This window comes from Brienomyrus brachyistius, chromosome 15, assembly GCF_023856365.1.
Source record: "Brienomyrus brachyistius isolate T26 chromosome 15, BBRACH_0.4, whole genome shotgun sequence".
Classification (NCBI taxonomy): Eukaryota; Metazoa; Chordata; class Actinopteri; order Osteoglossiformes; family Mormyridae; genus Brienomyrus; species Brienomyrus brachyistius.
In genome coordinates, this window is record NC_064547.1 from 2,038,618 (window position 1) to 2,061,986 (window position 23,369).

Below are 23,369 nucleotides of genomic sequence, written 5' to 3' on the forward strand. Positions count from 1 at the left end.
GTGAATGGGAGAAAACAGAAGGTTTAACGGAAAATAAGCACAGATGCAAGGCCTGACTGCACTGGCAGTCAGCTCAGGTTATTTCACTTTTAATCTGATGTTAAAGGACTGGGAGGGGCCATTGGCAACAAGCAGCCACTAGTACTGAAGAAAACACTGAAAGTGTATTGGCATCAGGAAAGTGTCTCCTTGTGATTAAAACACCACAACTAGGAACAACAGACTGCGGAAGGAAGGCGAACACAGACCGACCTCAGCTATGTACACGTCTGGGAAGCGGCACGCTGGAGAAGGGCTGTTTTGTCTGGAGTGACGACAGTGATCAAGGAGAAGCAACGGACATACAAAGCAGCAGTGAGCTCCAGCCATCAATGCAGCAGGTGGCTTCACCATTCAACGAGGCTGTTGTGTGCCTAAGGAACTTCCAGAGAGATCCAGGCAGCAGCGACTGACAGAGGTCAGCTTCACACCCGGCTCAGCGAAGCTGTGCGATTCCTACGTCGAGCGGCCAGACGACAGAGCAAACGAACCAGACAGGCATCAGCTACTCCTTCCCGTCCATCTCCCTCGATGAAAACACAGCTACTCGTTAACCGGACGGGTTTAAAGATGCTCCACCCAGTACCGTAAAATGATATTCAAGTAGTACACAACTCAAAATGGCTGAAACGTCATACATAGCAAAGCGTGGGGGGCCCCAACTGACTATCATGACCGAGCCTCCAGCAATGCAACATAACGAATTCCGTGAAATCACTCTGTTCACTACTGAAATGCATGTTGGGGGAGGGAAAAAAAAAACCCATGATGAAATGAAATGCTTAATGATTAGTAAGAATGAAATTCTGGCCATTTTCAGTGGGACTTTCTTGTGCTTGATTTCAGGTACAGCCTTCCTGCATAGGCTACAACCACCATTTCGGGGTGGGGGGGGGAGACACATTAATATACATATCAAATATTTTTAATGATCCCTTTTCAAGATATGTCAAGCTTCCAAAAAATAAGAGATAAGGATTCTCAAACTGGAAAAAATAAGTGTTAACCTTTAAAAGTAAAAATATTCCAAAAGTCCCACAAATGTCTGCCCCCTAACGCTATGTCCCTTAACACAGTATATAATAGTATTTTAAAATTGCTTAGGAAACCTTCACATGTTCAAACAGCCTCTGCGACCTCAAACATGTACAGCACCTTCCTTAGTTCCTGGGCATCTACAGCATGCAGACAGACGCCTGCCAGCACTGAAGGAAAAAATATAGATCTGTACAATTTGTTCACAGGCTGATTTCTCATTTACTGCTTATCCATGTCAACAAACTTGCATGATCCATTTCACGCGAGTCCCCCCCCAGTCCCCCCCCCCCAGTCCCCCTCCAATGGGCATGTACAGCACTCTACCTGCGCTCTGACACATTCCCTCCCCCTCATGTGCCCGGTGGGTCTCTTAAGCGCAGAAAACAAAAGTTTCTTAAATTAAAAACATCACTTGACTACTATTGTACAGTTTATACAGCCCATACCACATTCATTCACAGATCACAGCCCCCCCCCCCCCAGAAGATTGTGATGGTTGCCCCCGGCCGCGGGTCACGCGTTGGACATCTCAGCCTTGCTAAGTGCGATGGCCAGTTCAAGGTCCTCCTGCTCCTGCTGTCTCAGCCTCTTCAGCCGGTCCCGTTCTGCTCGCTCGCTCTCCCGCTTCGCCCACTCCAGCTGCTGGGCCTCATTTCCAAACTGGGGGGGACAGAAAGGCACACGGGGGCTTTACACACAGCACTCGCTCCGGGAGCCAATCAGCAGGCTCTCAAAAGTGGGCGTGATGACGGGACGACGTCGCCATGATTACTCTGTAGGACACAGGTTGAACACAAGTTGAACTTCTGCGCTTCTAGTCCGAGTATTAAGGCATTCAGGAAGAAAACAGTCGGGAAACAAGGGACACTGGGAATAACAACTGGGAATGCTGGGAAAGGAAGACAAGGAATGCTGGGAATGACAGTGGACTGGGTTATGGGAACACCAGCTGCACTCTAGGAAACGGGAGGTGAAACGCTGCTGTTTCAGGTCTATGATCAGCTGACTTGCCAACTGATTACAACTCATGTCACAAAGATCAGATACCAATAATCTGTTGACCATGTTATTAACCCCATCTTCAGAGCAGCCCATCAATTAGAAAGCATAGCTTTATGTACTTAAGCGGCTCCTTGAGAGTGCACGCACGGACAGACCCTCACACGCACGGACAGACCCTCACACGCACGGACAGACCCTCACACGCACGGACGGAGCCTCACACGCACGGACGGAGCCTCACACGCACGGACGGAGCCTCACACGGACCCTCACACGCACACACGGACAGACGGACCCTCACAGGCACGCACGGACGGACGGACAGACCCTCACACGCACGGACAGACCCTCACACGGACCCTCACACGCACGCACGGACGGACGGACCCTCACATGCACGGACGGACCCTCACACGCACGGACAGACCCTCACACGGACCCTCACACGCACGCACGGACGGACGGACGGACCCTCACATGCACGGACGGACCCTCACGCACGCACGCACGCACCCTTTGTTCCCCTAACTGCGATACGTTCCTAGGAAGCACCTGTACAGGCACTTTTCACCCGGTTCCACTCAGCAGGCTTCCGTGAAACTCCAGCTGAATTCAGGGAGCTCACTGCAGGCCTGGTTTCAGGTTCTTACATTAACATGCACAGCTGTGAAAACGTGAAGCCTAGCATGTAGCCACAGGACCCGTGTCAAAGCCAAAAGCCACCTCCGAAGGAATGCTGACCACTTGTGATACGGTTTGCAAATTGCAGAGGTGTCTAAATGCCTTCAGAGACAGAGAATCAGGGCTATATATCAGTATCTCCACGCACACCCCTCTATAAACGTATGCCATGTGGAATGGTGGTTAAATGCGGAATTTAACTGGCAACAGAGAGACGTTTTAAATTTCATCTCTCATTCAAACGATAAAAAATAAACCTGAGGTAGCAATGATGTCACAAATATCTTCATGCTAAATATGTGAGAACACATGCTGTTCAGCGTCTTGTAGCCATTTTACAGATAAATATTCTGTATTATAACTACAAATGTACAGGCATTTTGGCCTAAGGTATTACTACATCCAAATATGTTGAAGCAAATATGCTCATTAAACCTGCATACGGACGGCACGAACGCGCACACACACACCCGGCCGCGCGGACGGCACGAACGCGCGCACACACACCCGGCCCGCGCGGACGGCACGAACGCGCGCACACACACCCGGCCGCGCGGACGGCAGGAACGCGCGCACACACACCCGGCCGCGCGGACGGCACGAACGCACGCACGCACACACACCCGGCCGCGCGGACGGCACGAACGCGCGCACACACACACACCCGGCCGCGCGGACGGCACGAACGCGCACACACACACCCGGTCGCGCGGACGGCACGAACGCGCGCACACACACACACCCGGCCGCGCGGACGGCACGAACGCGCACACACACACCCGGTCGCGCGGACGGCACGAACGCGCGCACACACACACACCCGGCCGCGCGGACGGCACGAACGCGCGCACACACACACCCGGCCGCGCGGACGGCACGAACGCGCGCACACACACACCCGGTCGCGCGGACGGCACGAACGCGCGCACACACACACACCCCGGCCCGCGTGCGGACGGCAGGAACGCGCACACACACACCCGGCCGCGCGGACGGCACGAACGCACACACACACACCCGGCCGCGCGGACGGCACGAACGCGCACACACACACCCCGGTCGCGCAGACGGCACGAACGCGCGCACACACACACACCCGGCCGCGCGGACGGCAGGAACGCGCACACAAACACTCCGGTCGCGCGGACGGCACGAACGCGCACACAAACACCCGGACGCGCGGACGGCACGAACGCGCACACACACACCCGGCCGTACAGACGGCTTACCTGCCTTGGTTCCTATGAGAAAAAGCTGTTAACAGAGCACATACACTTAACAGTGACAGCAAAGAGCTGCTGAGAATAACATGAACAGACACCTAGACCTGCTTCTGCTGACGATAAACGAGGAGCGAGTGAGGAGAACAGAGGAGAATGACGGTGACTACATGCGGGGGGGGGGGGCAGATCACGGGGGGGGGGGGGGGCACGCATGACACTCTCTCCACATGCAGATCACATTCACAGGGACCACTGGGGGGCGTTCTCTTAACCACCCAGCCAGAGACGAAGGCCGCTACCAATCCCAACAGCGCGACCGCAAGTGGCCAGTTTACTGGCACAGCATCCATCTTGGACATTCTCAGCTGGGAAACGCTAAGTGGTGAAGCAGAAGGCCCCCAGATACACAGAAAAGCTTGGGGGGGTACATGAGAGAGAGAGAGAGAGAGAGAGAGAGCAGGAGAAGCCCAGGACGGGCCACGTCTGCATGGCACTGGAATGCACACCAATTACATGCCGGGTAAACTCAGGACTGAGAGCTGAGTAGTGATACTGCTGCTGCTGCTACCAGCGAAGGGGAAACGGAGCGACAGGCCGCTGTTTTTAGGGGGCGCTAAGCTCTGTGTGTCGCGGTGCTCCACAGGCGTGGGTGAGGCCCGCGACACCCAGAGGGAAAAACACAAAAAAAAGCACAAAGGCAACCATGTGGACCTTTGGTGGAGGGAACCTGGAGGCTACTGGCTAACTTCTCCAGGTTACGCATATCTGACAACTCAGTGGACAGAATAAGGAAACGGAGGTGGGGCCAGGGACTTTTCTGACCAATGGGAGCAGAAAACACTGGCACACCCTTCACAGCTCTCACGGGGGTAGCTGGTCAGGCTAAAGACTCATATGGGTGCCAGGAGCTGTTCTGGAGGCGCGGGCCCCCGGTGCGCGCAGGGCCCCCGGTGCGCGCAGGGCCCCCGGTGCGCGCAGAGCCCCCGGTGCGCGCAGAGCCCCCGGTGCATCCCGCGCCACCAGCAGAGCCCGCGCCTCCATCCTCCCACTGACAGGATGACCAGCATGTGTCTCATATGTGCCAAAAAGAGCACGGGGGGAAGTGGACGGTCGCAAGCAGCTGCTTCTCCTCGCCATTACAGAATCACACGAACGCCGCAAACCCTGACGCTATGCTCTGGGGGCGAACTGTGAAACAGCGAACTGCAAGCTCTGCACTCCCAAAGCTTCACTGAGCACCACAGAGGACATCATAGCGAGAGTCGGGGTTGTGACCTTGCGTCAAAAAAAAAACAAAAAAAACTGCCCGTCGGTGCTATTACATCCCAGCTAATCCTGGCTTCAGCTTATTCCGAACTTAGGAGGAGTCGGAGGTTTCGCTGGTGCGTAAGGCGCAGTGACTGCATTTCAACGCGCAGAAACTGGTGGTGCATTCTGCTGCAGATATCGCAAGTAAAAATAAAAAATAAAAAAAAAGGTCACGATCACTAAAGGCAGAAAGCAAAAAAGTGGACTGGACAGAGAGTATCACTGAACTCAACTTACAGAGCTGAAGTCTGCAAAACCCAAGGAAGAGTCTTTAGAAGCTTTACTTGTGGAGGATGGTGCGAAAGGATCTTTGCCACTAAACGGGTCTCCATAGCTCTTTTTACTTTGAAAGGGGTCACTGGCATCGCCACCGAATGGCTGGAAGGGGTCGCGCGACTTGGACGAATCTCCTGTGCTGGGCAGGTTTACCGGAGTAGTTTTACCTGAAAGGTTCAGAAAAAGAAAAGGAAAAAAATTATTATTATTACCCACAAACCCCCTGCCTCCAGTATGTCAGCACTGTAAATTGAAATGAACACCAGGGTTAGTTTCATTGACTGCCTGCCTTGTATTTTTTAAACACTTTTTGCCTGTAATGCTTTTAGATTAGGTACATTTTTTGTGGTCTTATATTCTTTAGTCGAACCTGCAGCGGAGAGGAGTGGAGGCCTGCTCTAGAGGCCTGCTCTAGAGGCCTGCTCTTCCTCTGCAAACCACAGCAGTTTCTGCAGCTTCGCGGTGGCACCAAAACCCACACACAGCACTTCACTTCACCGACCGACCCGAATTCTTTTTGCAAAATCATTTTAACTCCACTTGAAGACACAAATCAATCACCAAGGCTTTCGACAGCCACAGGTTTTTAAATCGAATTGGCTGGTCGACAGGACTGAGGAACAAGCGGCAGCCCGCTAACCTGCACAGAGCAGAGGTGCGGCAGCACTGTTGTACTGAACGGTATCAAAGTCAGCAAATTTTAGGACTTTTCTTCCTCCTTTCGGGCAGCTGCACTGAGACAAGCAGAAACTCACACATTTCAGGATTTCACATTACAATAGAGTTTTCACAAGCACTCATTTAATCGCCCATTTGAGATCAGGTGAGTCTTGAAACTACACTTAGCTGTGCACGTCGTGCAATTGGCTAACGAACGGGGGGGGGGGGGTATTCAGTCTGTCATAAGAAGGTCGCTTCTCTTCAAGAAGCTGTTAACCGCACATTTAATAGAGCAGGTATTTATACACAAAAGCTTGGCTAACATTTCACTGCAGAACAAAGCAGTCAAGCAATCAGTTTCTCTCTTTCACATAAAGGCAAACACTTCACCACAATGAGCCCCACCCTGGCCTAAAATATCACGAAGTATCCTCAACCGAGCGTGTGCAAATGAGGAGGCAAAGCGATGAGAAGGCAAACTCGCGGAAGCCTTCCGAGAAGCTCGACCCAACAACAAAACAAACAGAGGAGTACGACTGTGCTGCTTGACGTACAGTGCTACAGGACAGTACGGAAAGCGTCTGCAGGCAGCAGTGAGAGTGCACAGCGATGGGGACAGAGACTGAGTGACCAAAGTGAGCTGAGAAGACTAAACCAAGAGAGTGAAACGCACAGGACAGGGGCTGCATTGGGACCTCGCAAACCTGTGCATGACCTCTGGGACGTTCCCTACCTCGTTAAACTGTCCTCTGCTTCAGCTAAACATGACTTCCTGTTATGTTCGGGGGAAAAGGAAAGAAAGGAAAGATCGATCAAACAACAGTATGAACGCAGGCACCCATGTGGTGCCCTCTCGTGACCCGAGAACTGGCATTCTGTGCCCACGTTGACCCACGCACGTGCCCTCGTGTGTATGCGTGCGCGCGAGGTACACAGGGCAGCAGGGTGCCGTGAAAGTGCACGGAGGAAGTGGCGAAGGGTGGGGCTCGCCATCCCTGCATTAGGGTACCGCAGATCTTCCCTCTTGTCACAAAGCCCCAATCGACACCCACACAACTTCCTGCCTGCGGCCTGCTCTCAGCAAACCGTCAGCCCAGCTTTCTCATGCCGGCGTGTGCCGTGCCCTGTGCCGACTCAGCCGAGCGAAGCCCGATGCCACACGGGAGCCCGCGGGCCCCAAGGACCCCCCCCAACTTCTTTCAAAACCCAAATCCGCAAGATTTAACACGCATTCTTAGATATCTAAATGAATTTCAGGAAATAAAAATAATAAAATGAATCAAAAATATTAAGCAAAGGTATCTATATAGCTTAATATAAAACATACAAGTAGACCAACAGAAATATGATAAATATTAAAATCAGATTTTGCCACCATCCATCTGCATTTAACTGAAAAAAATACTTTGAATATTTTGTTGGTAATCTATGTAAGATGCTATGTTGCTTATGTTGCTAATCTTTACCTGATGGTGGAATTGCTTCAGTTCTGAACATATTTAGTAGCTTTCAAAGCAAATGGACCATTTAAGCAGGAGTTTGACTCTTTCTTCTGTGACATGGTGGGAAATACATTTTCACGCTGTTCTGTAGCCTTATCAGACATGTGGCCCTTTCCTGTTTACGCCTATACATATATATTCTTACACCTTCGAAAAAGGTGCTTTCACACCGTTTCCATTAGGGCTCTTTCCAGCGCGATGCTGCAGATGTTACTGAAGTATCTGCCCCCTCTATGGCAGAACTGGGGTCGGACCCCAGACTGCACTATAGAACCACGGGTCGCAACCACACAGGCAGCCGGAGCGACTTCTGACGTGGGAAGTAGCTGAGAGGTAGCATGGTGATGCTGGCGACAGCTCAGCCGGGGGAAAAAATGCTGAATACTCCGTCCTGCATAGGCCATCCTTTCAGAAAGAATAACGCCAGGACATTCGTAAAGAAGTGATTGTGCATTAAATTCATCTGATAATCAGCTGGAATTCTAAGGGGCGGAATTAATCAATCCTGGTTTTAATAAAATGGGAGTCTAAACTGGTGACTGTGAAAAAGGGGACCTGAGATCTGAGTTTTAGAAAAAGAGAGATGGAATTTGCCATTTTCTTCCTGTTCATTAACCAAGTTCCCAGGGTTTCGATGGGGGACCCTCTAGGACACAGTCATAATCTGACAAAACAAATATTTTACACAGTGACTGATGTGCTTCATGCCCCAAGGTGCTGCTCTGTGCCGCTTCGAAACCTCCTCTGCATGCAGAGTGCTGACATCAGGATGACAGAAGGGCCGCTGTGAGGAGCTTGAGAAACACGGCATACGCCTGTTCACACGCACCCACGTGCTCGCCGCCTCCAGCTGCAAAGACGCTGTCATTCAGAAACGGGAAGGACACCTCTCACGGCTCAGTGAGCAGACCAGATTACAGCGGCCTGAGCTTCTGGCGGTGCCCTGCCTCCCCAGAAGGCTTTGGGGCATGGCGGCCTGCAGGCTGCCGCTGCTGCTTACCGCTGGGAGGCTTGGGTCGCGGGGGCACGGTCTTCTTGGGCGGTAACGCCGGGGTATCCGCCTTCCTGCTGAAGGGGTCCTCCGAGAAGCCCTGCCAGGGAAAATCAGCAGCAGGTCAGATCGAAGCAGAAACACGTCAGCTGCTGGGCACAGGCGCAGGGCACGGAATCGGGGGACAGGCGCAGGGCCGGGAATCGGGGGACAGGCGCAGGGCCGGGAATCGGGGGACAGGCGCAGGGCCGGGAATCGGGGGACAGGCGCAGGGCCGGGAATCGGGGGACAGGCGCAGGGCCGGGAATCGGGGGACAGGCGCAGGGCCGGGAATCGGGGAACAGGCGCAGGGCCGGGAATCGGGGAACAGGCGCAGGGCCGGGAATCGGGGAACAGGCGCAGGGCCGGGAATCGGGGAACAGGCGCAGGGCCGGGAATCGGGGAACAGGCGCAGGGCCGGGAATCGGGGAACAGGCGCAGGGCCGGGAATCGGGGAACAGGCGCAGGGCAGGGAATCGGGGAACAGGCGCAGGGCAGGGAATCGGGGAACAGGCGCAGGGCAGGGAATCAGAGCACAGCCGCAGGGCACAGTAGCAGGGCACTGAGCCCCAAGAAGGATCTTCTAGTGTGTCACAGCTGAAATTCTCCACCCAGTTAAGCAATCATTGTGAACAGTGGCAAAGGGAAGCCCCAAGCGGCTGCCGGCCTAAGGGTGTACGTCCTCCTGGCAATCTGTACTGGGCCTGAGCACGTTTCCCCCTCAAAGTCCAGTTTATACAGATTACTAACTTTTGGGCATCACAATGCCCACCTCATTAATATTTTAGGTGTATATGGATCACTGGCAGTGGGGCAGTGTTTGCTAGAAATTTGGGCTGATGTGAGTATCCAAGAACAGCTGGATGCAAAATACATAAACTCAGAGACATTTGGCAAAAATACGGAACTCTCTTCTCATAAGTGCAACATTAAAACGGCTTTGGTGCAGGTTGGCTTCGCAGTGGCTTCGCAGTGGCTTCGCAGTGCCCTGACACCCAACCAAGAATGATGTCGCCACTCTACAGCCACCTCATCGTGGCAGAGCCCCCCTCCCCGGGCATGGTACTCCCACCTTGGACATCTGACTGAAGTCGGCAAATCCGCCCCCACTGCCGCCGAAGGAGCTGCTTCCGAACGGGTCAAGCGTCCCAAAGAGATCTGGGGGAGGAGGAGGAGCACAGCACAGCTTCACAATAATACAGCACGTCGAGGTCACTGCCAATCACAGCTAGCTAGCTTGTTTCAGAAACGATCACACTAAAAGGTCAATGACTACCCGATTAGCATGAAGGGTTAGGGTTAGCGCCTGATATATAACGGTTAACTACAAATTGATTTAATTAAAGATGAATTAGAAGATTCACAAATTTCTATCAGGAACATTTGCTTCTCCAGGCCACACAAATCTAACTCCGGCTCTCATTTGCTCAGCTGAGAGCGATTGGAATCATGCCGTTTGAAATCATTCGTTAGCAGCGCAGTCGAGGCTATAGCAGAGTCATTATCCCTGCCCCCCTCCATTTCCCATATAACACCAATTTGTTTTCTTCTTTCCAAGCACTTATTTCCGTTGCAGGTTTGGCCTAGACGCCAGGCGGCAGACTCCAGGTTTTTGTGGACTCTGGCCATATCCCTGAGCGTCTCCTAAAATACTTCTTCACAGAACAGCGACAGTAGCAACAGTTAATAAAGAGACGTTGTTAATAGAGTAACAGCTAAAGAGCAGGCTAGGAAGGACGCCCTCCAACGTGAAAGATACCACTGTGCAAAGCGAGCTACAGACGCCCGGGCAAGGGTCCGTCATCGGAGTGAGAAAGACAATGCACCCTTTGTTTCCACCTTGGCTAATTTTAGTCGGTATGGAGCTGCTTAAGTACCAACCACACTATTTATAGAATTACGAAAGGTTAGAAAAATACGAGCGCACAAACGTCACTCTCCTAATACATAAACAACTGACGTGGAAACAGAATCCAGATCTGGTAAAGAGCAGACCTCTAAAAAAAGCTTTAAAATGAATGAATGAATGGTGCTTTGTCTGTGTGGCCGTATATCCACTGCGGGGTGGATACAAAGCGGCTACCTAGAAACGAACACAATTTTATGATGTTTACCCGGTATATTGACATACAACCAACCAAAACGTCTGAAGTACTTTGATCACCTTTTACTCTGTATTTAATGTTACTGCTTTGATGATACACATTTCAAAAGCCTCTCTTAAAATGGGTGAACCAGCACTCTAAATGAGAAACTAGTGTTTAGAGTCGACCTTAATGGGGACGGGGTCAGACCAGAGCATACAAGAGAACGCATGCTTGGATTCCTGAGCATACCTGCATACAGCTAAGTGTCTAACAAACCAAGAAAATCCACAATGCATACCTTGCCCCTTCAGTTTTGGGCTTGTAGAGGTGAAAGGGTCACTTCCGGGAAAGTGGCTGGACTGGGAGGAGACAAACGAGTCAACCAATCAAATGTTTATATAATGTTTTTTTTTTTTTATACAGACAGACGCCCAATCAGATTATACATATGAAAAAGTAACTTATACCTTAGTGGGGAGTGTGGCACTTTTACTGAAAGGGTCAGAGGAGGTGAAGGGGTCTGCCTTGACGGTCTTTTTGAAGAAGTCTTCAGAGGAGGACTTGAAAGGGTCGCTTTCTTTGAAAGGGTCTCCTCCAAAAGGATCTGAGGGCAGAGATTTGGGGCTGATCATTCTGGGCAGGTCCCGCGCTGCTGGCCGTGTGCCCCAAGAAGGGGACCCTCACCTTACCCACAGCCCAGTTTAAGCCAGTGATTTCATAATTTAATGACCAGGAAGGTTTAAACAAAAGAAGCCGGAAAGCAATCGCAGTATTCTTAGTCCTTAACTGATCTGATGTTTCATTTACAAGTAGTAACAGATTTTTTTGCCAAAAATGTGGTTTGAAGCCACATTCATTTACCGAGAACTACTAAGTGAAAAATGATGGAGTAATACTCTGCTAGCTCAAGTGAATTATATTGTATTTCAAACTAATTGTAACAGGAGTTTAATCCATTTTTCGGAGAACAAAGTAACGTTTCCATGCCGGTTTGCTGACCTTCTTGTGAGCCGAAACTGCCTTTGTGTTTGGACACTCAAAGGTCATACATCCGAACCCTCACAAGCTGCCCGCCATGAGCCGCAAGCAACTCAACTTCCTGCTCATCTCGAATAGCAAAATCAACTGCGGTGTGCAGAAACCACAGGAGTCACTGGCCCTGATAGCATGCGAAGCTGACTGAACGACTTCTCGCTAATACCCGAACGTAACAGGCGGTCTGCGCCTTAAGACAGAGAGCGGAGAAGGCAGACACACCTTCAGCCTGGGAGTCTGAGAAGGGCATTTCAAGCTCTTCACAAATGGCGAATTTAAGGTGTTACGAAACAATAATGGAGTTCACTTTGCCGTTTGTAAAGCTGCAATTTTATGTATTATGTAGACAAAAGACATTTAACGCTCTAAACAAGCGTTTCCTAATCCCGTCCTTGGGGACCTGCAGACAGGTCAAGATTTAGCTCCCACCGGGAGCTGGGAGGGAGTAAAATATGGCGTGTGTGTGAGGGTCTCTGAGGACCGGCCTCGAAAAGCTACAGCTCCAAGTTACAGAATAAACAAGCTTTCAAAGTGTGCTGCTGTGATTCTGTGTCAAAAGGGATGCTTTGGAAGACCTGGGGGGGGGGGGGGGTTCTATGAATACCTGTGCTGGTGGGCGGCTGCTTGGCAAAAGGATCAGTTTGGAAAGGATCCCCTAGCGAAGAGAAACATGGGAGAGGAAAGAAAACAGGAGTTAAGGTGTCAGAGGAGAAAAACCAAGCAGAGGGGGGCGAGTCAGCCGCTCCCCGGGGAGGCGCCTATGGCGAGGGCGTACGGCCTGCACCTCACAATGCCAGGAGGGGTAAGGGGGTGGGGGCAGGGGGGGAATGGCGACAAGATCCAAGGCACCTCTGAAAGGGTCGGACTTGAAGGGGTCCTCGGAGTGGAAGGGGTCCGTGTGCAGCTCCGGCGGGTTGCTGTTGAACGCCGACGTCTTGGCCTTAAAGGGCTCCTCCTGCGAACGCAGAGACCGCACTGACGCCATCTGCACACGCACGTTCAGTACCATGCAGCTGCGTTTCACACCAGCAGCCAACACAGAAAAATAAAAGGCAGAAAAACGCCATGAGGTGTGAGGGATATCTGGGAGAGGATGGAGTGCAGGGCGGCAGCAAGCAACGGGCTTAAGTTATGGTAAAACAACGTCGGCACCTTTTCCGTTCCCGTGAGATTCGCGTCTCCCGCCACGCTCAGCCGGCCCGAATTATACCCGGCTGTATGGGAAACGAGGGCCCACATCGCACAGGGTGTCAGATTCCCGGGACATTCCGGTAAACTCAGCTGGTTCTCACAGGAGACCCCCCAGCCCAAACAATCCCAAGTGCTTGTTTATTTACTTCCATCGGAACATAGAAAGCATAAGATCTTTAATATAATCACGGGGGATTTCAACTATGGAGAGAATCGGCTACACGTGCAGAGCCACGGCCAGACAGCGGGCAGACAGAGCCGGAAGTGCAGATGATGAAGAAGGCGAGTGAGAAACAGGGCGTGGCAGTTGCTCAGAGATGCTGTTTCACTGAGAGTCGGCACGGTAGCATCCCGAATCCCAAGGACGCCGCCCACCGTGGCAGCGAGACGGACGGCTCTCGGGTCTCGCCCCGCACAACCAAGGCACGTCTGCTCTCACTCTAAGTCAGCGCTCTCGGCTTTACTGCCTTTCGGTTCACGCTTTGTCTCGCCAAACGTGAATCAAGATCCTAAATCAGTCACTCTATAAAACCTGGCGTGAACACATTCCCGCCAATAAGACATCAGCAGGCCAGTCTCACTCGTGAGCGGAGGAGCCAATAACATTTCCCTGTTTATAAGTATTTTGTCTATGTATAGTACACCGTGCAAAAGTCTTAGGCCGTCAAAGAAAATTATGTTGTACATTAACTGCTGTAAAACCACGATAGTATGTCTATCTTAGCCATTTAAATATTTTTTTCCTAATGTCACCCCAGTATTTAGAGTAACCACCCAATACACACATATATATGATGCGACCGCTAGCATGTTGTCTGGCTAATCAATACCTCACCAAGTTATTTAAATAATTTAAGTAAATAAACCGATGGTGTAATTTGTAAAGAATTCATGTAATGGCTGGGGTGCTCCTGAGGATGGGTTTGTTCATCTAGCCGTCCAAGGAGGTTTTGGGAACCTTTTGGAGACCAGAGGAAGCTCACACTTTATATGGTTTCCATGTGTTCTAATAAAGTTTTTTTTCTGAGCAAATATACACTTACTGCCTAAAGCTCTAGCACGATACTGCATACATGCATCTAAACACACGCGGCGAAGAATAACAGTCAAATGATCCTGCAGCCAACCGAACGCACTGGCAAACCCTTCGCCGCAGGATGACATCACAGAGGACCTTGAAAGCGGGCCCCCGGGGGGGCAGGATTCCGGGCAGGGCTCTCACCACGACCCCCACGCCGCCGTTCTCCTTCTCGGAGAAGCCCTCGCTCATGTCCGCCAGGTTGGTCATGCTGCCACCGTGGGTGCCATTCAGTGCGTTGTTGTACTGCTCGATACTCTTGGTCACCTCTTGCTGGCTGTCCTGGATCTGCGACAGCTTGCTGCGAGCCTGCAACAACACCGGCACACCCAGGTTAACACGTGAGAGGGGGAGCGGCCTGCTTCGCCTGGACCACTGGCTCCAGTTCGACACATTTAAGGTCCTTCCATTATCACCGACAGTCACGCCAACGCCGATATACGAAATGTTTGGGGACAAGGGATAGGAATGGAGGCCAACAAGGTCCAAAACAAAGGGTCATGCTGGTATCTTCACAGCATTCGGAGGTCCCCCATCAGTGGTGCATCATAACCTCCAACCACCTCTCCACATCCGGGTGGGGGGTCCTGTAGCCGTGAGAAATTTATCAACCATGCTACGTGTCAGAAGAAGTTTATCTAACACGGTAAGTGAGAATTTATCTAAGACGGTAAGTTGGAAGATAACACGGATCGGGTCGTGGGGCTGTTGCGACCTGGACTAAGGGCCCCAGGCTCCAGGGGCCCTTCCCAGCAAACACCAGCTGTTCCCACAGAGGTGCTGTGTCACGCAACCCAGCAGCGAGTGGCTTGAGCTCACAGTGAGAAAAGCGGAGGCCGAGAGTGGAGCCTTCTCATACAGAAACCGACACGCCCTGCCTGAGCGCACGGGGGGGCGCACAGGAAAGAGCCATGCGGCCCGAAAGGGGTGACGGCAGGGCCACGGACAGCCGTTCCTCAGAGAAGGACCCCTAACAGCAGGTTAGCACTGCCCCTGTAAGGGCAAATCCCACTGCTCAGTTTAATTCCCATCCTAGCTAATGGAAGTCATGGTGTGTCCAGCTAACCAATCAGGCCACCAGGGCTTTTTCCCGCTTCCACATCAACACCGATGCACAAGTCTAACAGGTCAGAAAGATGCGTCACCATGACGATCCCAGTGCCCCGACCCGCCCCACACAGCTGCTTAACCTGGGCTTCACCTTCATACGCTAAAGTGGGCAATTAAAAAAAAAAAAAAAGTGCAAAAACAAATATAGCGACACTTGAAAAGTGATGTTCCAGACGGCAGTAAGTCACCATGCTGTAATGTTTACGATGAGGATAAAAAGAAATGCAAACAATAACGAAAGCGGCTTCACCACAAAATTATCACATCTGAACTTCAAAAGCAGAAGAAAAATCAGTTTTTGCGAGGGAATGGAAAGAAATAAAATTAAATCACTGGATCCTGTCAGTAGCGCGGCCTTGACCTCTCCTCATGAAGTCAAGCCTGCGAAACACTGTTGTTTTCTCTCACTCTTATCTTGAGAGCATCCTGCATTACCCGGCACATAAGGCCAGGTGAGCGGCCCGCTGTGATTAACGGCGTCAACACCGCGGATGTCAGCCTGGGTGTGCCTCCTCCGCCTACGACCACAGAAAACAGCCCCGGCACTGCGAAAGGAGTTGCGGTAAACGAATTACTCTGTCACCAAAACAAAAAAACAAGGCGGCACAGCACGCGGTGGAGCGGATCAACAAGACCTCGCTTTGCAGAAAACAACGAAGGCCGATGGCAGTTAGGAAGAATCGCCCAGACGTGACCATGGCAGGCAGCGGTCAGCAGGACACCGCACACATGCGGGCTTTTCACTGTGGGGCCTGATGGCAGGCATGCCGGGATATTCAAGGCCAGGACTGACCCCCCCCCCCCCTTGAGAGAGGCCCCACCTGGTTGATCTCTTCCTGTGTGGACTTCAGAGACTTGATGATGGTCTCCAGTTGCACCTTGCCAGCCTGAATGCTTTGTTCCAACTGGGTCTCCTCTTGCTGGAGCTGGTTCAGGTCCGCTTTGGCCCGGCTCAGCTCCTCCTCCTGGCTCTGCAGGCTGGACTCCTGCGAGTGGATCTGGGCCTGCAGGGAAGAGATCTGCAGACACATGGGGGATGGCATCACGGTACAGGTACTACATTCAGCACCATCCTGTGGTCGTGTTATGACAGCCATGACACCTGGCTGGCAGGCGGGGGGTCCCTTTACCATCTGAGACTCTTCCTGGCACTTCTGCCGCACGTCACTCAGCATGTCCTCCAGCTTGGCCCGCTGCTGGTCCATCTCCTCCAGCCGGTCCTGGGCATCCTGTTTCTGGGCCTCCAGCTCCTGCAAGTTGCATGTCTCCCGATCCAGGTCCTTCTGCATCTCCTGTCATGTGGGACATTGGGGGGGGGGCGAGCAGTTGTTTCACAGGTGACCTGTTGGAAGTCTGTCGGAGACCGTGTTTGTCCGAGGCTGCCTTGGATACCGGCCCTGGTCACGGAGAGAGCGTGAGCTGGGCAGGAGCGCAGCCAGGGCGCCTCACCTGGACCTCGGCGGACTTCAGCCTGATAGCCTCCTCCTTCTCCCTGATGTCCTGCTCTAACGTGTACTTGTCCCTATTCAGAGAGAAGATGTAAACATGAATATCTAAGCCCCTTAGTCCCGACACCAATCTCAACTAGAAAAATGAGAGGGAGACAGACAGAACACACTCAGGGCTGCACACCTGAAACTGAATTGGGGGGGGGGGGGGGGGGCGCGTGGCTATACGCAGCATTAGGAGCAAACATGTGAAAACAAGTGAGTGATGAAAGTTGCAGGCTAGCAAGAGTCCGGCTAACAGGAAGGCTAACCCGCCCCGCAGCCCCCCGGCCCGCCTCCGCAGACGCCCGCCCCCGCAGCCCCCGGCCCGCCTCCGCAGACGCCCGCCCCCCAGCCCCCAACCCGCCTCCGCAGACGCCCGCCCCGCAGCCCCCGGCCCGCCTCCGCAGACGCCCGCCCCCCCAGCCCCCAGCCCGCCTGCACAGACCCCCGCCCCCCAGCCCGCCTCCGCAGAAGCCCGCCCCGCAGCCCCCAACCCGCCTCCGCAGACGCCCGCCCCGCAGCCCCCAACCCGCCTCCGCAGACGCCCGCCCCCGCAGCCCCCGGCCTGCCTCCGCAGACGCCCGCCCCCCAGCCCCCAACCCGCCTCCGCAGACGCCCGCCCCGCAGCCCCCGGCCCGCCTCCGCAGACGCCCGCCCCGCAGCCCCCGGCCCGCCTCCGCAGACGCCCGCCCCCCCAGCCCCCGGCCCGCCTCCGCAGACGCCCGCCCCGCAGCCCCCGGCCCGCCTCCGCAGACGCCCGCCCCGCAGCCCCCAACCCGCCTCCGCAGACGCCCGCCCCGCAGCCCCCGGCCCGCCTCCGCAGACGCCCGCCCCGCAGCCCGCCTCCACAGACGCCTGCCCTGCAGCCCCCCCAGCCCGCCTCCACAGATGCCCGCCCCCCAGCCCGCCTGCACAGACGCCCGCCCCCCCAGCCCGCCTGCACAGACGCCCGCCCCCCCAGCCCCCAGCCCGCCTGCACAGACGCCCGCCCCCCAGCCCCCAGCCCGCCTCCGCAGACGCCCGCCCCGCAGCCCGCCTGCACAGACGCCCGCCCCCCCAGCCCGCCTCCACAGACGCCCGCCCCCCAGCCCGCCTCCACAGACGCCCCGCCCCGCAGCCCCCAACCCGCCTCCGCAGACGCCCGCCCCGCAGCCCCCGGCCCGCCTCCGCAGACGCCCGCCCCGCAGCCCGCCTCCACAGACGCCTGCCCTGCAGCCCCCCAGCCCGCCTCCACAGATGCCCGCCCCCCAGCCCGCCTGCACAGACGCCCGCCCCCCAGCCCGCCTGCACAGACGCCCGCCCCCCAGCCCCCAGCCCGCCTGCACAGACGCCCGCCCCCCAGCCCCCAGCCCGCCTCCGCAGACGCCCGCCCCGCAGCCCGCCTGCACAGACGCCCGCCCCCCAGCCCGCCTCCACAGACGCCCGCCCCCCAGCCCGCCTGCACAGACGCCCGCCCCCCAGCCCCCAGCCCGCCTGCACAGACGCCCGCCCCCCAGCCCCCAGCCCGCCTCCGCAGACGCCCGCCCCGCAGCCCGCCTGCACAGACGCCCGCCCCCCAGCCCGCCTCCACAGACGCCCGCCCCCCAGCCCGCCTCCACAGACGCCCGCCCCGCAGCCCGCCTGCACAGACGCCCGCCCCCCAGCCCCCAGCCCGCCTGCACAGACGCCCGCCCCCCAGCCCCCAGCCCGCCTGCACAGACGCCCGCCCCCCAGCCCCCAGCCCGCCTCCACAGATGCCCGCCCCCCAGCCCGCCTGCACAGACGCCCGCCCCGCAGCCCCCCAGCCCACCTCCACAAACGCCCGCCCTGCAGCCCCCGGCCCGCCGCCTCAGACGCCCGCCCTATAGCCCCTGGCCCGCCTTCGTAGACACTCTCCTGATACCCCTGGCCCGCCTTGGCAGACAGTACCTTTACCACACCTTTGCAACACGTCTTTTATTAGCAACTTTCTATCGCACTCCCCACATCTAACAGATATCCATTTAAAAAAGGAATCACCCACATATTGGGTTTCACCGATGTCAAACACAATGAATCACCCAGAAAGGTCACGAGCAGCCACACACAAGCGGCCTGCATGCGCACATTTATCTGATGTGCAGTGTGTTCATAGCGGCTTGGGTCACAGCGCCATCTGGAGGTTAAATGAGGCACTGTCTGTCTTTACCGTTTCTCCTGTGAGGTATGCATCGTAAGGTTCATGTAACTGGGAAGAACTGGCAACACGGGCAGGGGCCGAATTCAAACCCCCAGCCCTGGAGACAAAAGTACTTAAACATAGCACCTTTAACATGACCAGCAGCCATACATGCTGCCATTTTCAACCATCATCCTTCATACAAGCTGCTCAAAGCTAAGAGCAAGAGTATGAGCCTGAATTCCTGGAACGGGGTGACATGTACATGCACAGGGCTGAACAGCGACACACTGCGGGAGATTTTATCAGGGCGCAGGGACGCAGACGCAGACGCAGACACACACACACACACACACACACACACACACACACACACACACACACACATGCATGCACGCACTATGAGCAATCCAAAGGCTACGATTCGAAGGACTGACCCAGAGGAAATCAACACAAAAGGGGAGGAGCTTGCAAACTACATGCGTGCAGAGACAGACGGCTTGAGGAGGACGGACAGTAAAGAGTGTGTGTGTGTGGGGGGGGGTGGAGCTCTCACAGTGCAGTAGGGTGGGGGGGGGCATTTGAGGCCTACCTTTGAAGCTGTGCTATCTCCTGACTGAGGTCATCAAGCTCCTTGATGCCAGTGAACTCCCCAGATCCAACTGAGCTTGTGCTGTCCTGTGGGGAGGGGGGGAGGGGGGGGGTGCAAGGAGGGCAGAAAGGGTCAGCGGGGCGTACAGGAGAGTCAGGGGCGGGGGGGGGGGGGGTGTATACGGAATGGTGGACGAAAGGAGGAGGAAGGAGGAACAAGAGCAGGCTGAAGGCAGCACAAAGGGAGGGGCAACTGTACAAACAGCCCCCCCCCCCCCCCGAAACATGTGCTATGTACTTATTACATACCCACAGCTATAGAAAATAATTTGCTTCTCGCTTCAGAAACATCAGCAGTATTGCAATTTAAAATAGAGGGAAACTGTAAACTAAATAGCTTTGGCGGACCATAAGTGAAACACGTCCTTTCAGTGCTAACAATGCTAGAGACAAACGTGCCGGTTTACAGCTGAAGCTGTAGGAACGCTGCCTGTGCACAGGTGGCGCTACTCCCCAGCGAAGACCACTTATGGTCACCTGATTTCAGAATGTTCCTGCCCTGCTATTACAGGTATTACAACCATTTTGGTGAAACAGCCCCTAGAACTTCATGTCATTCTACAACTGAAATATGCTAAAGTAACTAAGGAATCTCTATATTTCAGAAGAATTAACAATGAAATATAAACAAATCACACGGCTGTTACACACATTTCACATTTTCATTTACTTGGAAGGTAATTTTATGCAAAGCATCATATTTGTTTGAGACAGGAGAGTCAGACGCCAGCGCAGTGGTGGTTAAGGGCGTCGCTCGGGGCCCTGCAGTGACATCACCCTGGGATGTGAACCGGTGACCTTCCGATCACAAGCACAGCATCCTAACTCGCTACTTTACGAAGTCTGCCCTGGTTCTGAACATATGGTGCAGCCAGCACCGTGCCGTGTAACAAGATCACAGATATAGGGAGGATCAGGCAGACCTGCCCCACAAGACCGCCTGAAGATACGGCATGTGGCTTCAGATCCAGAGGGGGGCGCCGACATGGCTCACAGAGCAAGCCTCTTACGGGAAGGGGGCGGGGCACTGTATAACGCAGGGGGAGGGGTTACTCACACGGCGCATGTCTGTTAGTGCAGCCATTTCAGATCCTACTGGAGTCATATAGCCTGAGAGGTTCTGCACAGAGATGGAGGAAAGGACAGGAGGGATCAAAGGTCAGAGCAGGTGGAGGGTTACCGCAGAGTCTGGGCCACAGAGTTGGCCGCGGGCAAAGCACCTCTCAGGGGGGCAGGGCTTCAAATGTACAGACGCTGAAGGAATGCAGTCTATCTGGTAAATCAGAGCTCATTAAATGCTATGCATTCACAGATAGAGAGAGAGACAGAGGGAGAGAGAGGGAGAGATAGACAGACAGAAAGGATGGATAAGACACAGACACTATTAATCAAGGATATTGCGGACTTACAGTAGCACCTGCTACCAGCTATATGCAAACAGGCTGAACAGAAGTGAAAGAAACAGGAAGCCAGGCTAAGGACAGGGTCCCTGAACACGTCACACAGGAGGAGCAGAGAGGAGCAGAGAGCAAAAGAGAGGAGTAGAAAGGACTAAAGAACAGCAGACAGGAACAGAGAGCAAAAGAGAGGAGCAGAAAGGAGCAAAGAACAGCAGACAGGAACAGAGAGCAAAAAAGAGGAGCAGAAAGGACTAAAGCAGTGATTCCCAACCGGGGGTACGCGTACCCCTAGTGGTACGCGAGCACATTACAGGGGGTACGTGGAAAAAAAATTTATATTTAATTTCCCTGATGATGGGTAAATATTATCAGCCATTCCATTAGCTGTGCCCTGGTATAGAAAGAAAATCTATCTGGGATGTGTTGCTTAATGAATTAAATGTTCAAGTTATGGAGATTTAATAAAATGTTTTAAATTTGATAATCAGTTGTACGTTCTACTTTTATTGAATCATCAACACATTTGACAAAGGGGGTACTTGTGGTATGAGAAAATCTCTCAGGGGGTACACAATTCAAAAAAGGTTGGGAAACACTGGACTAAAGAACGGCAGACAGGAACAGAGAGCAAAAGAGAGGAGCAGAAAGGAGCAAAGAACAGCAGACAGGAACAGAAAGCAAAAGAGAGGAGCAGAAAGGAGCAAAGAACAGCAGGGCTCTTTAAACATGCAGGCTGCTCTAAGAGAGACCGGCACTCACTAACGGCGTCTGTGTCCAGCAACAGGCCGGGGCTTAAAATCCACACACATACAGGAGAAGGTCACCGCTGAGGTGAGGTGGGAGGAGGTACTCACAGTGACGGGTGTGCCCCTCTCTGATGGCGGGATCATGTCGGGTGTGAGGGCCTGTGGAGGGTCTACACCTTTGCTCACTTTCTGCTGGATGAGATGCATGGCCAGGGAGAACTGCTCCCGCGTCAGCTTCCCCATCTGCCTGGTGTCGGCCAGGGCCCTACAGGCAAAGTGCGGGGCACAGACAGCACATCCATGAAGGAAGCGGCATCCGACCTCAGGCACTGACAGCGCAGCCCTGAAGGAAGCTGCATCCCGCCCAGCGCAAAGACAGCGCAGTCCTGATTTTTCACACCATCATGCCATCCAGACATTACACCACTGTATACAGTATTTTAAAAAGTAAATCTATTCCAGCACTATTAACAGTTTGGCAATAGTGTCCCCGGGGTATAAGCCCAAATTACCATAGAATACCATATTACCATAACCAGGGATGGACATAAGGAAGTTGCGTCCGAATACAGCACCCAGGCGTGGGATCCAGCCTCACCAGATATGTGCCAGCATGTTCTGAGGGAGACCCGAATGCATGAAGATGTCCTTGACCTCCTGGCCGCTGACATAGCCGTCCATGTCGGCGTCCGTCTTCAGGAAGATCTCGTCGTAGCGGCCACGGTCTGCTGCAGGCACCACCCAGTTCACCGAATGCTGCCAAAACGGAAAGCACCAGCGTTTGAGCCCAGAGGGCTAAGCATGCTCCATGAGCGATTCGTTACTGTACTAAGCATGCTCCATGAGCGATTCGTTACTGTACTAAGCATGCTCCATGAGCGATTCGTTACTGTACTAAGCATGCTCCATGAGCGATTCGTTACTGTACTAAGCATGCTCCATGAGCGATTCGTTACTGTACGTTACGCACAATTCATTTGCACATGGCAAGGATCAGGACAGTCAGCCGAGTTAAGACCATCTATAAATTACGCTACTTTTTTACTCAGTAATAGGAAACAAAACGAGCAACTTTCCAGTTATAATGATTCCAAGATTATCTAGAATACGTGAGAAAAAAAAAATCTGTCTAACATTTGCCAGTTTATAGCTCTGCATGCACTCTGAGCAAATCATAATTATACTCGTCCTCGCTCACTCATCATAGTGTGGCACGTTTATGAGGAATTTAACGAAAATTAATGTGGAGAATGGCTGAACAGAAACTGGACACTGAAAGACTTCACTTTCCGCTGTATATAAATATTCTGGATTCCAAAGAGACAATATCAAGTAAAAGCAGGTGTTTTGTCAGCACCGACTGACAACCCTACCAACTTATTTGACAGACTATTGGTTGATTAATTCTATTAGGCAGTTTATTTTGAATACATTTTCAACTCCTTTTTTGATTTATAAATATCACAATATTTATCTCAGCAAAGAGATACGCGACACGGCAAACGCAAAAGTAGACTCAAGCTCAGGGTGACGATTTGCGACAATAAAGAGGAAAAAATACAGTATATCCAGCACCCAGGAGACCTCGAAACGCGTATCTGCAGCCGAGCAGCTCAAACCCATGTGTCCAAGATTTGGTCTGCAATGGCTTCTTAAAGCCCATTTCCTGCCGAGAGGTGATCATG

General features: G+C 53.5%; 1 protein-coding gene across 6 annotated transcripts in view; it reads right to left on the reverse strand.

The window, feature by feature from the left end:
* The window catches only part of eps15l1a (epidermal growth factor receptor pathway substrate 15-like 1a), a 34,893-nt gene that overhangs the window by 3,623 nt on the left and 7,901 nt on the right, over positions 1-23,369 (reverse strand). The window contains exons 10-25 of one of the 6 annotated variants that reach the window (XM_048976037.1): positions 22,283-22,440; positions 21,793-21,949; positions 20,596-20,658; positions 19,480-19,565; positions 16,710-16,782; positions 16,391-16,552; positions 16,082-16,279; positions 14,295-14,459; positions 12,731-12,836; positions 12,486-12,536; positions 11,314-11,450; positions 11,145-11,205; positions 9,832-9,917; positions 8,730-8,820; positions 5,529-5,734; positions 1,365-1,737 (exon numbers count right to left, since the gene is read on the reverse strand). In XM_048976037.1, the coding sequence (XP_048831994.1) occupies positions 1,591-1,737; positions 5,529-5,734; positions 8,730-8,820; positions 9,832-9,917; positions 11,145-11,205; positions 11,314-11,450; positions 12,486-12,536; positions 12,731-12,836; positions 14,295-14,459; positions 16,082-16,279; positions 16,391-16,552; positions 16,710-16,782; positions 19,480-19,565; positions 20,596-20,658; positions 21,793-21,949; positions 22,283-22,440 (1,947 nt within the window). In that variant the 3' untranslated portion in view covers positions 1,365-1,590. Of the gene's footprint in view, positions 1-1,364; positions 1,738-5,528; positions 5,735-6,960; positions 7,000-8,729; positions 8,821-9,831; positions 9,918-11,144; positions 11,206-11,313; positions 11,451-12,485; positions 12,537-12,730; positions 12,837-14,294; positions 14,460-16,081; positions 16,280-16,390; positions 16,553-16,709; positions 16,783-19,479; positions 19,566-20,595; positions 20,659-21,792; positions 21,950-22,282; positions 22,441-23,369 lie in introns of those variants that run through there. The other 5 variants (XM_048976041.1, XM_048976042.1, XM_048976040.1 and 2 more) reach the window with 5 other exon arrangements.